The following is a 14,655-nucleotide window of genomic DNA, read 5'->3' on the forward strand; positions in this document are numbered from 1 at the left end:
AAAAAAAAAAAAAAAAAAGAATGGTTTGATAACATTCTTTTCTTATTTGAAAAGCATATCAATTAAGACTAGAAGCTGGTAATAAGCTAGCTAGGTGCTAGGTACAATGTTCACTTGGAAAATTATACATCCTCTTTGTGCAGACTTGAGCTAATTAATAGAATGTTGGACAGTCTGTGTTTCCATTTATTCATAGATGTTTACTTAAAAGACAAAATTTACTCTTTAGAATTGATGAAAAAAAATAAACCTTAATTGTAGAAAATTAAGAAACGGGCGCCAGCAAAACAACCCAGAAAAAATACGAGGAATGTAGGCGACCTCCTTATTAAGCGCTCTAAAACAAAACAAAAACAAAAACAAAAAATCTTTTTAACAAGAGAAGGAAATAATATTCAAAATTAAATTTACAATTAGGCTTTAGGACTTACAAAAAGGAGGTCTTGTGCGGTAGAAGAATCAGAGTTGAGGACCCATCGGATTCTCTTCTCTCCCGTCGTAGGTGGTGCGGATGACTTGGTATATATATATGAACCATATCACATAGCTTTGATCAGACACTAACCTCCACAATTGTTTGGTGCAAGCATTGTTGAGGAAGATGTGTATGGATGTTTTTAGGATGTAATTCCCACACAAGGCGCTTGCTTGCGTGCGCCTTCGTGAAACCGATTCATCTCCCTTAGGTTCTCAGTTGTGAATAAGCCTATTTTTAGAGAGTAATAATAGAAAATTCTTCATTCTTTCTAGTAAATTTGTTGCTCAAATTGGGTTAACCAAAAACAGAGAAGGTTTTACAATTAGTTATAGAGGAACTTGTATGTTGGAAATATGAGAGAGCTTTTATAACTTAACTTAAATAGTGATTGTTGAATATAAATATAAATCAGATTCAAACTAAAATAACCAAACAAATGTATCTGGTGTTGCATATATACAGGGATTTTGTTCAAGTGGGTCTATCCCAAGTTATGCCATGTACCGTAATGGAAAATATTGATAGTCTCTTTGAAAAATGATAATAAAATAATAATTTTTTTAATAAAATTATATTTGTGAAGAAAGTAAAATTTGATCATATTAATTATAAGCTGAAACATCACTATTATAGGAATTCAAATATTGTGCCCAGCAAGCGAGCGGTGCGCCGGTGCCTAACCTCCTTGGTACAGATGCAATGGAACCAACCGGCTTAGGGGTGCAAACAGGTCGATCCGACCGTATCCAAATTCATATCCGAAAATTAGATATGGATATCCGATATCCAAATATTCGATCGTACGGATACGGATACGGATACAAATATGGTTCTAAATTTTAATTATCCGTATCCAGATAGTAGATATATACTATAATATAGTTTGATACATATTAAGAAAAAATTATGTTATTCACTATTATAAAAATCAGATATCTGTATCCGTATCCGTTTAATATCCAATCTATTTTCGTATCCATCTAAAATCTGATCCGTATTTATATCCGAAAAATAAAAACTGATAGTTTTACTACTATCCGATCCGTATTCGACCGTCTGCACCCCTAAACGGGCTTGAAAGTTTACAACAAAAAAAAAAAACAACGGTACGGCAGCAATTCAAAATTAATGTCACTTTTAAATTTTAATAATTGACTGATGACTGTTAGGAGGTACTAGCATAAAGAAAATTGATGACGCTTCATTAATAACTAATTGATGTCACTTTCAAGTTATGGAGGTTAAATTTAAATAAGTGTCAATTATATAAAATTTTAATATTACTTATAGTGTCAATTTTACAATGGGATCGAATCTCCTGCCCCCAAAGTCACTGTTAGTGGATCCCCTAAACTCTAAATCCTAAACCCGGTCCCACCCACCCTAAACCCGACCCCACCCCACAGTGACTGAGAGGGCAGGAAAATCCTGCACCCTGGGGGACAGGTGATCTGCTCCCTTTTACAATACCCATACCATTTGCTTAACTATGTAGAAAAAAATTAGATGAGACACTACCTCTTAATTCTAACAACTATTCCATGATAAGATGCCAGTTTTGAAATTCTAACAACTATATCGGCCCATAATTCATAATATAAAGAGGAAAGCACCCATTTGAAGCCCAAATACTGAAAGAAGTGTGATTCGTATTTTGTTGCTGTTTTTGATAATTTCAAAGAAGAAAATAGCTTCTCAGTTCGAAATCAGGAACCTGTGAACATTTTCTCTGGCGGCAGCTCTATTCTTATTCAATTCAAGTCATCCCCGAAGAAAAATAACGCGTGAACTCAGTAGGGGAGACAGGGAGAGAGAGAGAGAGAGCGCGATGCCGACGATAGTGAAACTATACTCGATGAAGGAAGTGGCTGAGCACAACTCCGCCGATGATTGCTGGATCGTCGTCAATGGCAAGGTTTTGCTTTGCATCCTTTTCGATTATTTGCTATCTTTGCTCAAAAGCGAAGGCCAAAAGGGATTTTCTGGCATATTGATCTCCAGTACATGATTGAACCTAGTTTTCTAGGTTTCTACCATTAGGTTTCTCTCAAAAAAGGAGAAGAAGAAAGTTCGAGTGATGCTAGTTAGTAGTTAGTACTTAAAAATCTATTAGATCGGTTTTAAATGATAAATCTAAACCATTTAAAACAATCTACTTCATGAGTGATATATCTACTTTTCAAACTTATATTTTTTTTTTCAGCATATGCTAATTAGTACATATGTTCTGATGCAGAACATGAAATTTTTTTCACGGTATTCAATAAGAGATCATTGTACAGTGTATGTGAATCGTGATTGCAATTGGGTATTTAACTTTTTTCCATTGCATGAGAAAACCTAAATGTTCCAAATACCTGATTTGATTATTCAATTAGATAACCCAAGGTATCACTGGAACCGCCGATGCCTACGTTTAATCGGATTTGTTTAATTGGGCTTCTATGGTTAATTGTGACTCAACTAAGGATCTATGAAACTTGCTATAGTCTGTATAGACAATGAAATGCTCAAGATGGTGTCATCTATCATTAAAAATATTAATTGACAGCTTTGAAAGTTCAAGGGAAAGGCATTGAAAACTGTAGTTACTTTTTTTCCTGAGAGCAAGTGATCTCCTAAAGGGCTACCATTGCATTTGAGAAACAAGTTTTTTGCAGCAAGCCTGTAAATAATCAGAAGTAACAGGTCCCATGAAATATAACCTTGTACCTATGAAATATAGCTTTTGTAAACTATAGGCATACTAAAAAAAAAAAATTATATATATGATATCCAAATTTCTGCTGAGTATTGCTCACAAGCCCCAGCAATTGCAGGTTTATGATGTGACTTCATACTTAGATGACCATCCTGGAGGTGCTGATGTTATGATCGAAACAACTGGTACAATTTGTTATTTATTTATTGTTTTTGCCCGTGTTACCATGTTAATTAACCGTCTTTTAGGAATCAAGCTTAAGTAGGATTGAGGACTTTATTCCAAGAAGTATCATTGTGCCCTCTTTACACGACTCTGATTTTTTTTATTTGAAATTGCAAAGAAAGAACTGTCAGGTTGAAGGCAGGTACCTTCGATACAGATCGGATGGTGTCAATAATGCTTAACCAAAAGTGCACAAAAACAGTTCTGTACAATCAATGAGGAGCCAAAACCTGTTGAAATGCATATGGACTTAACCTTGTATTTATTTGAAATGGAACCCAACCAACCTAAATTCACAATGTAACAACTTTCTGATTGTGAACATGATAATTATATGAAGGTAAGGATGCAACAGAAGAATTTGAAGATGCAGGACACAGCAAAGATGCGAGAAATCAGATGAAAGATTACTGCATTGGGGAACTGGACCCCACCCCTCTTATCCCAGAAATGAAAGTGTTTAGAAAGGATGACCCATTTTCTAGTTCTTTTACCAGCAAGACTGCCAAATTCTGGGCCATCCCTGCTGCTACTCTCATCGGGGTATCTATTGTTGTGGCTATTATTTATGCGCGCAAGAAGTGAACTCATGTTGCTTATTATCAAGGAGAAGCCGGCCACATCAAATTCTATTAGCTAGATTTTGTTTTCAATTTTTTTTTTTTTTTTTTTTTGCTCAAATTGAAGGAGCCGTCTCCTTGCAAATAATTTTTTGCCATTGTCATTGATGAATCGGTACAGGGAGTATCACATTATTGAAATTGAAAGATGGAACACATTAGAAATTGACATTGTCATTTCTAATAATTAATTTTTTGGGACTATTTGCATGATTTTTTTTTTGTTAAATTTTGTGGACTATTTTGCTCAAACGCTTCCCTGAGAAATTCTGCCGGAGTGCCAATTAAAACTGGTTAAATTTAAAACATGGAAAACGTTGAACGCGTGATGATCAGATTCAAATTTCTATGCAACAATAATAACACGAGGTACTTTATTTATTTAAAAAATATTTATAGGAAAGGAGAAGGATACCAAGTTATTACTAACTAAACAACAAGCAGCTTAAATTAACAGTATCTTCTCGTTTATCATTCTTTTATGAGCACTATAGAGTACAACAGATAAACTCCATTACAATGCATCCAGTCATATATAAATAAACTAAAATTTTGGTACAATCTGAACACAAAAAAGTTGAAGCTCCTTACCTAATTGCAATAACCAAAGGTTCACTAAATTGAAAACTATTGGTATTGAAAAGAAAAAAAAAACAATAAATACAATCTGGCCATTAACACAATAAATAGTACCCAGGGCACCACCATGTTTATTTCTTCTCAAGTGTTTACAGCATGAAGAAAGCTAATACAATCCAAAGAACCGTGATCGGGAGAACTAATGGTCGAATTGATGGGTGGGCCGTGTTGGGAAGCCATGGGTAGGAATCTGGTGAAGGCATGACACAATTGTCTCCATTGAAATAGATCCGCCTTGGGAAAGCCCAACCCTTATCAAAAGTGAATGTGTTCGCGTCTTTCCGGAAAAGGAGCTCTGATTGGGCATTGCCCAATGAACCCGCTTGCATGAGTAGATCATTGTAGAATTTTACTCCCCACAACATTGCTGTGTCATCTGGAAAAACAAAAACAAAAAGTATATGTTAGCTTATATTAACTCGATTAAAAGTTTCTGATGAATGCTTGATTTGAAAGATAGGCTTACTGATGCCGGCTCCATACGGGGTGATTGGCTTGTAATTAAAACTAAAGACAGTCGTGATATTGTCAAAATTGGGATGCTGAGCCACTATATTCCATTGTGTATAGTTCATTCGGTAGTTGAAATTCGTGACGGTTATCTTGACACGCCAGTAATCTTTGTAGTTGAGTTTAACATGCCAGTGCACTCTAATTGGACACATGTGAGATGTGCACTGCACCAATGGAGTGAAACTGTTCTTCCCAGGTCCATTCACTGCTGATTGCAGATACGGTGAATTTCCCCTATTCAAGATGCAAATAAAACATCAGACTGGTTCTGAATACATAAATATAGTTTTGCAAATCAGAATTAATGTAGGTAACAAAATGTGAAACAAAATAAAATAAAAGGGGACTCACTCTACACAGCTTCCAGGATTTGTGATATTATTTTGGCAACCGCAGGAACAGGTGGGGCAGTTAACAATAGTTTCATTGTAAAAGGAGGAGAGAGAAACACAACATGTCGGGGTCTTCTGAGCAAGGAATTGTGAGTATGTACATGTCACATTCCATGTCACTGCAATGAAATATACAAATATTAAACCTTTTCTAAGGACAATAAGCAGTAGTCCAAATCGATGTTGATCTGGTACCATACCAATCAATGACTGAATTGACAATTAGAAAGAGACTTACTCAGAGCCTGAGTAGTTCTCCTGCCATCCTGAGTTACGAATTTAGTGGGCTTCACAATTTTAGCAGCCCCACAAGTATAACCCGGCCCAGGAGCCTTCAGAGTAAAATTCTTTGGCACCTTCACTGTCTTGTTGGTGGTCCCCGCAAGGCCAACACTGACCTGGAATGCACTGGCTGAATTAGCCGGATCTTGGTTGAATGAAGTGACCACCCCCGCTTTGCAACAATTCGCAATTTGCATGTTATACGGAGTGCCAGGTAACAAGTCAACTACAGTCGGGTCTCGCTTGCAACAGTGGGGAGTGTTGCCCTTGAATTTGGAACAGTCACCTTGCTCTGTCGTTTGGGCCCCCACCATAGACCAGATCACCTCTTTCTTAGCCCAGGTCCAGCCCAACTGCCAGCCTGGTGCCTGGATGTGCCGGTATTGTTGGAAATTAAACATTGTGACAGTAGCCTGAAATTATAAGTAGGAAACATCAGTTAGGTGTGATAGTGAAATTCAGTGTTATAACAGAAATTGACCAGCCAACTTATTTCTGAGTACCAGTATGAGGCTTTTTAGTTTACTTACCAAAGAAATTCAGTGTTATAACAGAAATTGACCAGCCAACTTATTTCTGAGTACCAGTATGAGGCTTTTTAGTTTACTTACCACATATCCATCCGGAGTCCATTGCATGACATCCCATTTTATTGTGATGTTCCCATTCGGGTCAAGTGAATCATACGCCTCTGAAATAAGAAAGGAATGAATTCATGTTACATAAAGCTGAGAATTCAAATCTGAGAAATGATCATTTGAGCACACCAGTACCACCAGCTAAATTTTAGCCCTTCCGTTATCAGATCTACTCTTTAGGAAGGAAAAACACATAATGAAACGAACATATCAAACCATTCCAAAAGCTCATTACCAGGAAATTCCTAGTTCAGAGATTTGAGATCTGATCTGAATTTACTTTTCATTTCTATTTAAAGGAGTACTGACAGGTTTAGTCAAACTGTAGCTGGAAAAAAAACACCCAATTCACGAATCAAGTTTGTAATTAGCAATAATTTCAAAACAAATTTAGTTCATCATTATTAAATTTAGGTAGAGAAGAAGAAAATAAAGCATACTTCACCCGAGATCCAGTCTCAATTACATTCAACAAATGAAGAGAGAAAAACTAAGAATCAGGAACTAACCAGTGGAACTCGGACTGGAGAGAAGGATGACAAGTACCAAGCAAAGCGTCAATGGAGTGAAAAGCTTTGAAAGGAATCTAGCATTTCCCAACTCCATTTTGATTTTATACTCTCTCAGCTGCAACTGAATACAGCAATGTCGAGAGAGGAGAGGTGGAGACTTTCTAAGTATAGAGCGAGAGAGAGAGAGAGATGGGGAAAGGAAGGAGAATGGAGGCCTGAGATCTATACAGAGAACTTAAAGCATGTGGATTTCTTTGTTATAGCTCTTTGTCTCTACTTTCCCTCAGTGGTTTTAGTCTTCGGGTAAGTTTAAAATGTCATACAATAATCACCTATAATTAAGTATATCATCATTTCTATTCATCGAATAGGGACATTTCAACTTCTCTAGACCTTTCCCGAAAATGCCCTTGAGGGCTGCATGCAAAATTTGTTATCGTCCTTTATTAGAAAATAAATTGAATTGCAGAAATTAATCAAATTTGATATTAATAATAGGTGATATTTGTCCACTATGATATATATGAAATTATCAACGTGTAGGGGTGAAAACAGTGTGATATCTGTATTTGAAAAAATAGATGCACATATTTGATATTTAATATGCAAATATTGATATAGTTTTATATTTCAATTATCTGTATTCAAATGGTAGCTATATATCATATATTTTACTATATATATTATTAAAAAAATTACGTTATTCATTATTATAATTAGATAAATATTATAAACTTTAGTATGTTTTAATAATTTTTTATATTATTTTAATAAATTTCGATCCGATTCGTATTCGTCTGATATTCGCTCCGTATTTGTATATGGAAAAGAAAAAAGAAATATGAATATGGTTTTATCACTATCCGCTCCATTTTTACCCTTATAAACGTGCTCCGGCAATAAATCAAAATTAATCATGAATTATTTATTTTTTGTTGTATTTCTTGTAATTGTATTAGATGTACAAATAAAAGGACACACATATTTTTAGTTTTTACTAAATTGTTTTAATGAAATATAACAGAAAAAAAAAACAGTTTAGTAAGCATTTTAGGTATGATAACATTGGGCCAGTTTTAGAATCCAAAGGAGGGCAAATTAGGTATGAAAGGAAAATAATTAGTTAAATTAAGAATGCCAGATTGCACGATAGCGCACACATGCAAGGCCACCGAGAAGAAATATTGCTACAAGTACCCATCATTTTATGATGTAACTACAGTTCTAATTTATTCTAATGATATCATTGTGGAACAATCAAATCTATACATAATAAATTATGTAAGAAATTCAAATATTCTCTAATGATTTTAATTACACATCAATAAATTATATATGTTACTATTTTTTTAAATATTTCGGTGCATAAAAATTTAATACTTGTCAAGTGAAAATCTTTAATTATTTATACATGCAATCAAGGTTCTAAATAGCGATTATAGCGGCATAGCGGGGAGACCAAAAAAAAAAGCTATTGCGAATAGCGTAGCTATAGCGGAAGCTATCACACATAGCGATTTTCCCTTTTCAAACTTTATATTCTATATTTCTAATAATTATCAACATAATCAATATTAGAGAATTAATGTAACAACTAAATGACAACTAATTTAAGTCTATACTTTTTATCAATTACGCAAATAAGAATGAAAAAAATCTAAAAAGTAACATTATTTAATAGTTTATGCTTCATGGTATTACATATTATAATAGACAATGAGCAATTAATTGTATAAGGTAAATGAAGTCAATATACATATTTAAACATTTTATAATTATAATAATAATCAAAATCAACTTTCAATTGAAACAAATGATAATAATTTTACAAACGAATACTATAAAAAAAGTAATCAAAATGAATAATTAGTATTTGAATATTTCTCGAGATAGAATGATATAATAAATCACAAATAAAAATAGAAGCATATAGTTTGGTTTAGTATACTTATCGTAGAAGACCATGTAGCATTAGAAATAAGAATAGAAGTACAGAAGTCCATATAAATTGCAAAAAAAAAAACCATGTAGCATAGCGGTAGCTATAGCGGGTCTCATATAGCGGTAATAGCGGTCAGTTATTATAGCTATAGCGGTCGTAGCTGAGTTAGCGCAATTTTATCTCATAGCTTAGCGTTTATGGTCCGGAAAAGCTATAGCGTAGCTATAGCGCCGCTATAGCTAGCTATTTAGAAGCCTGCATGCAATCATAGAGCAAGTTTACCTTTTTTAATTTATAGATTGGTTATGCAATCTTAAGATTATTTGATCTCCATCCAAGGAACGACTAGGCTGTCAAATTGTTTAGTAGATGATCAGTTGATTTTAGATTGTACAAAAATTAATACACTATATATATGATCTATTTTTGGAGAACCGCAGATTGAATTGGAGTCCCTAGTATTTTTTAGAATCCCCAAAACATGATTTTCTGTTTTATTTTTTATTTTTTAAATATGGTATAAATTAAAATTTCGGCTTAAATCCTGTCTAGAAGGGTATTATCCTGGTGTACGCCTAGCAACACTAATTTTAAGTAAATACGCACATTGGGCTTGCCTCAACATCGCCCTTCTTTCTGTCGGTGGGGATTGGAAATATCAAAAATTGAGAAACGTTAGGCACCTCCCTTACAACATCTCCCCACACTCACAGCATCCAAAAGGTACATCTCTTAGCATTCTGCAATCATAAGCAATGTTGTTATTTTTGTTTGAATTATTTCTAACATCGAGCTGATCAAGCTTTAGATTAACGATTCATTGTCAAATCGATGCAATAATTTATTTTTTTAAATAATCAAACGCTTACAAAAATATGTGAAAATTCGTACATATATATTGAATGATATTTAAAATATGTATTTCATACAAATAAATAATAAAAACATCTCTCTGACTAATCTAAAACAAAGCGCACGTTATATGGACTTCAAATTGTTCACAAATTATCAGAAATAAAAAAGTTCATCATTTAATAATCAAATATAAATGCTACAACATGATTACAATGCTAATAAGTTCATAAATAAAAAAATTAAGATAAAAATATTATTTGCAAAAAAACTGGATTTTGGCTAGATGTTACTGATTGTACTAAAAATCAATCAATTAATTTGGATTTAACACAGTATACTGCATAATGGTCTTTTCAGCAAATTAGACTAAAAATGTCTTTTAGTCCAGTTATTTCCGATTAAATCATGTAATTTTTTTTTATTTTCATAACACTACTCAGAAAATTATATTTAATTAAATATGTGAATGAAAACGTACATAAACATATATTTGAAGTAGTGTTGTAAAAAACGTCCGTTTAAGCCGATTAATCGGTCAATTAGTCGTTGACGGTAACCAGACCGTCAAAAATTTTTCTGATTAATCGGCTGCTTATTTCCGATTATGGAAGATTATTTCTAATTATTTCCGATTAATCTCTTGACGGTACCGATAACCGCATACCGTTATTTACAACACTGATTTGAAGTTGTCTTAAATTGGAGATGGTTAAATTTTCCCATAAAAAAATGTACCTGGTAATTATAACGAGAGCATAAGAAAAAGAGTGAAGAAGGCTGGCAGTAGGCAATCGCCATCTCCTGGTTGGTACTCTTTTCTGCCCCCCATTGACCCTTCACCAACCGCTAAATAATAATGCATCATTTCCATGTAATCTGGTTCACTTCACCCTTGCCCCTACTCCAGCTGCCCGATCGCGCCGCAAGACACTCAAATAAAAACTGAAATACTTGGGCCAGCCCAACGGGCTAATTACGGGCTCCAGAAAATTGATTTTCGATCCGGATTGTTGGATCGTTGTGCTTGGCCCAATGGGCTTCGAGTCAAAGATGACGTAAGCGCATAGCTCCAGATAGACCCGGTCTAATACCTGTCCCCTTGTCCAATATGAAAGGAGTAGGTCCGACGCCCATTGGACCTACTTTGATCCAATGGGCTCCACAACCGTTCAATACACTTTAAAATGCGTGCGCACGAAATTGATAAACACTCGCACATATATTAATGCACATCACGCAGCGCATCGGACGGTCTTCAATCCCATCAAATCTAAAGAAGGTTCAATGGGCATCGGATCTACTCTGAAGTCGGAAGTGCTCTCCAAGACGCGTCTCTCTCTCTCTCTCGCTCCCTCCGGTTTTCTTGGGTTTGGCCTTTCGTACGAAACGAAGCCAACCAAAGCTCCCTTGCTCTCTCTCTTGATCTATCGATCTCAATACTCTTCCATTCAAACTGTGCAAGCGACAAAGGGAGAGGATAATGGAATCTAGGGAGATTCCACGGCCGAAGATACCTTCTCTCGACCCTACCGAGATCAACTGGGACAAGTACCACCATTTACCCCTCTTTTAAGTTTTAATTCATCTATTGTTCCCCAATATTTTTTGAATTTGAGCTTCTGTTTAATTCCGTTAATTGCTAGCTCTTAGGATATGGTTGAGTACCTGAACTGCTTAAAATGGAATTTGTTTACCTATAAACACGCATAAATCCTACCAAATAATCGTTTAATGATACAAACTTCTTGCTCAGGTTAGACAAAACAAAGCTATATGTAGTCGGTGCTGGCCTCTTTAGTGGCGTGACAGTTGCGCTTTACCCTGTGTCTGTAATCAAAACACGCATGCAAGTTGCAACTGGAGATGCTGTGCAAAAGAATGCTTTTGCGGCTTTTAGGAACATTCTCAAGGCAGATGGAATACCAGGTCTTTACCGGGGATTTGGCACAGTTATTACAGGTGCTGTTCCAGCTAGGATAATATTTCTGACGACTCTAGAAAAAACTAAAGTGGCTTCATTCGAGCTGGTCAAGCCGCTTAAGCTGTCCGAGCCAGTTCAAGCTGCAATTGCCAATGGAATTGCTGGTCTTACTGCCTCTCTCTTCTCTCAGGCTGTCTTTGTTCCTATTGATGTGGTATGAAAGAATAAATTGGTAACAGTTATTTCTGTTCCAGGAGGCGTGTTTTGTTGAATGTACTATTTTGGCTTTGTTGTTTATGTCAGGTTAGTCAAAAGCTGATGGTACAAGGGTATTCTGGTCATGCAAATTATAATGGGGGGTTAGATGTTGCTCGAAAGATATTAGGGGCACAAGGAATTAGAGGATTCTACAGAGGATTTGGGCTATCTGTCATGACTTATTCCCCTTCTAGTGCTGTTTGGTGGGCCAGCTATGGATCAAGCCAGCGAATTATTTGGAGGTAGCATATTTAGTTGCTATAATTTTTTTCATGATGAGATTAGCACTCAAAGTCTCTCTTCGACTGAAAATTAGTGTCTTAAACAGTCTGTTAGGTCATGGAAATGAGAGCAAAAGTCTACCAAGCTCTGGACAAATTGTATCTGTGCAAGCAGCAGGTGGAATATTTGCTGGTGCGATTGCATCTTGTATAACTACCCCAATCGACACTATCAAAACCCGATTGCAGGTCCTTATTTCCATCTTGTATTTAATTTAGAACAAGCAATCATGTTTCTTTTTTGTTTTTGTTTTTTTAATAAATTTTAAATGGACCTTTATTACTGGTAGGTTATGCCTGTGAATAACCAAAAGAGACTGAGAGCGAGGCAAGTGGTGAAAAGATTGATAGAGGAAGACGGCTGGAAGGGTTTTTATAGAGGATTAGGTCCCCGCTTCTTTAGCATGTCAGCATGGGGCACCTCCATGATCGTTTCCTATGAATACTTGAGTAATCTTCCCACTCTGCAAACCCCCTCACCCAAACAAAATAAAATAACATTTCGACATTAATTAATAAACAAAAAAAGGCCACACTAATAAAATAACTCAGGCAAAGAATGAAAGAAAAATACAATCTTCTTTGAGCATGTTGTGCTTAATAATTTTACTGCTTTATACTTCACTTAAGAATTAATATGTGAACACATCTTAGACCTACATCTGAAAAATGAAAAGGAATATCCTATAAGGCTACAATAGGAATTCATTGTGCTTTTTGGATAATAAGGTGATAGAACTTCTGTCCCTGTACTTTTCTACCTTTGTGTTTTGTCTCAGATATTTAGAAAGTTTACCCTAATCACTTAAATTGTGTTATGAATAATTTATTCATTTCTTTTTGTTTTTTGGAAAGATACTGAGGCCCTTAATTTGAAGAAATAAATATGGAAAATAAAATATTGTTTGATCACATCTTGTTTATAAGAAAGGGTTGCATAAGGGTTACCTTTATTTAAGGATAAATAATTTTTTTTAAAAGAAAATAAATAAAGAAGCTTTAATACAAAAGGCAACAGTGAGATGTACAATTCTTGTTTCTAACTCAACAGGAAATTTATCGGTTCTATGTCTAAACTTTGCAGAGCGATTATGTTCCAAGACTGATGAGATATAAGACTTATTGAGTTATTGTACTGCTGACCCAATAAGAGCTCAGAAAGAGCACAGTGACATTTTTTTTTGCACTTCACCCTGCAAAGCAACTTTTATTTTACTTTTTTGAACTTTGTATTTTTTTAGGGTTAAGTTTTTCTTAGTAAACCTTTATACATAGAATGAATGCCTCGTGTAGAGAAATCTAAGATTCAGGGGTGCTCATATTTGTTTTGTTATTTTTTTGTTTGTTTATGATCTTGTTGTATTGAACGAGGTCAGATTTATGTTGGAATGTCTATCTTTGCATACTGATTGTGGTTCTGATTCTGATATTATTAGATTGCTATTTCTGTTGGGTCATAGTTGCTTTTAGTCAACAGTGTATCAATAACCTCAGTTTTAAGAGCAAAGCTAGGATGTGGGGTTGGTGAGTACAACTTTGAAAGTCTACTGGATGAATTGACTTCAAACGATGAATCTAAGTAGTTGAAATTTATATACTTTATGAGTGAGATATGTACATGCAAAATTTTAAAAGTTTTGAGTTCATTTAGTACAAGATCAAGTGGTTAAAAAGATGACGAAAAATGGATATATAAAATAACTTATAAAAAGTTTATTTTTTGACTGCTTAATTTGTACTAAATGAATTCGAAACTTTCAAAAAGTTTCATGTACATTATCACTCATGAAGTAGATGGATTTCAAAAGTTTTGATTCATTATTTGAAGATAATTTGATATATTTTTATAATTGTGCTCACCGAGAAGGGTTGATAAGCACATCACATATTCACACCTTAGTTTTGCTCCAATTTTAAAATACAATTTTCTAAATAGTTTGTAAGAATAGAATATTTATAGTTCAGTTTTGTTATACTAATTTGCAACATTGTATAAAATAATTTTCAAGTAGGCTTGTTAAACGAGCCGGGCTAGCTCATGGGCTTTGAACTGGGATCTTAAATGAGTCAAATTGAGCTGAGCTCAATTTGAGTTGAGTTCAAACTCGATTCGAACTCAAAATAATTCATCTCTAATCTAACCGAGCCGATCTGACCTCAAAATAATTCATCTCATACGAATTTAATGATGATAGACCTTGAAAATATAGCATCATTAAATTCGTTAGATTCTTAGCATTGGGGTATCTTAAATTAAGAATGTATTATATATTCGTAGCAGCTAGATAAACATTTTAGATACAAAACTGGTTAAATGATTTCCTAGTATGAGATCTAATCTTTTGAAATTACTAAAAATAGAAAATGACATTTGCATGCAGCAACAACAACTGAGTCT

General features: G+C 34.6%; 3 protein-coding genes across 4 annotated transcripts; 2 read left to right on the plus strand and 1 right to left on the minus strand.

The window, feature by feature from the left end:
• Positions 1-2,195: 2,195 nt before the first annotated feature.
• On the plus strand, positions 2,196-4,228 carry LOC144574130 (cytochrome b5). The gene is made up of 3 exons (XM_078323995.1): positions 2,196-2,393; positions 3,298-3,364; positions 3,745-4,228. Exons 1-3 carry the CDS (start codon positions 2,307-2,309, stop codon positions 3,987-3,989), a joined length of 399 nt encoding a protein of 132 aa, XP_078180121.1. The 5' UTR covers positions 2,196-2,306; the 3' UTR covers positions 3,990-4,228.
• A 241-nt stretch (positions 4,229-4,469) lies between these two features.
• LOC144574129 (COBRA-like protein 3) lies at positions 4,470-7,314 on the minus strand. The gene is made up of 6 exons (XM_078323994.1): positions 6,998-7,314; positions 6,462-6,541; positions 5,807-6,263; positions 5,528-5,687; positions 5,130-5,410; positions 4,470-5,039 (listed from the first exon to the last, which is right to left on the minus strand). The coding sequence occupies exons 1-6, from the start codon at positions 7,092-7,094 to the stop codon at positions 4,753-4,755; spliced, it is 1,362 nt and encodes a 453-aa protein (XP_078180120.1). The 5' UTR covers positions 7,095-7,314; the 3' UTR covers positions 4,470-4,752.
• A 3,803-nt stretch (positions 7,315-11,117) lies between these two features.
• LOC144573934 (Mitochondrial substrate carrier family protein) lies at positions 11,118-13,689 on the plus strand. Of its 2 annotated transcripts, none has more exons than XM_078323710.1 (6): positions 11,118-11,345; positions 11,551-11,932; positions 12,022-12,218; positions 12,305-12,446; positions 12,548-12,707; positions 13,342-13,689. In XM_078323710.1, the coding sequence occupies exons 1-6, from the start codon at positions 11,278-11,280 to the stop codon at positions 13,371-13,373; spliced, it is 981 nt and encodes a 326-aa protein (XP_078179836.1). In that variant the 5' UTR covers positions 11,118-11,277; the 3' UTR covers positions 13,374-13,689. The 2 variants fall into 2 exon arrangements, with proteins under 2 accessions (XP_078179836.1, XP_078179837.1); XM_078323711.1 differs by having other exon boundaries at positions 11,556-11,932.
• The last annotated feature ends 966 nt before the right edge of the window (positions 13,690-14,655 follow it).

Source organism: Carex rostrata, chromosome 22, assembly GCF_964058835.1.
Source record: "Carex rostrata chromosome 22, lpCarRost1.2, whole genome shotgun sequence".
Lineage (NCBI taxonomy): Eukaryota > Viridiplantae > Streptophyta > Magnoliopsida > Poales > Cyperaceae > Carex > Carex rostrata.

Excerpts from the sequence above, each read along its gene's own strand:
- LOC144574130 (XM_078323995.1), top strand. The coding sequence starts at position 2,307 with ATGCCGACGATAGTGAAACTATACTCGATGAAGGAAGTGGCTGAGCAC. Across the intron at positions 2,394-3,297 it reads GGATCGTCGTCAATGGCAAG|GTTTATGATGTGACTTCATA; the intron begins GTTTTGCTTTGC and ends CAGCAATTGCAG. Across the intron at positions 3,365-3,744 it reads TGTTATGATCGAAACAACTG|GTAAGGATGCAACAGAAGAA; the intron begins GTACAATTTGTT and ends AATTATATGAAG.
- LOC144574129 (XM_078323994.1), bottom strand. The coding sequence starts at position 7,094 with ATGGAGTTGGGAAATGCTAGATTCCTTTCAAAGCTTTTCACTCCATTG. Across the intron at positions 5,688-5,806 it reads GAGAACTACTCAGGCTCTGA|TGACATGGAATGTGACATGT; the intron begins GTAAGTCTCTTT and ends ATTTCATTGCAG. Across the intron at positions 5,040-5,129 it reads CCCGTATGGAGCCGGCATCA|ATGACACAGCAATGTTGTGG; the intron begins GTAAGCCTATCT and ends TTGTTTTTCCAG.
- LOC144573934 (XM_078323710.1), top strand. The coding sequence starts at position 11,278 with ATGGAATCTAGGGAGATTCCACGGCCGAAGATACCTTCTCTCGACCCT. Across the intron at positions 11,346-11,550 it reads ACCGAGATCAACTGGGACAA|GTTAGACAAAACAAAGCTAT; the intron begins GTACCACCATTT and ends CTTCTTGCTCAG. Across the intron at positions 12,708-13,341 it reads CGTTTCCTATGAATACTTGA|AGCGATTATGTTCCAAGACT; the intron begins GTAATCTTCCCA and ends TAAACTTTGCAG.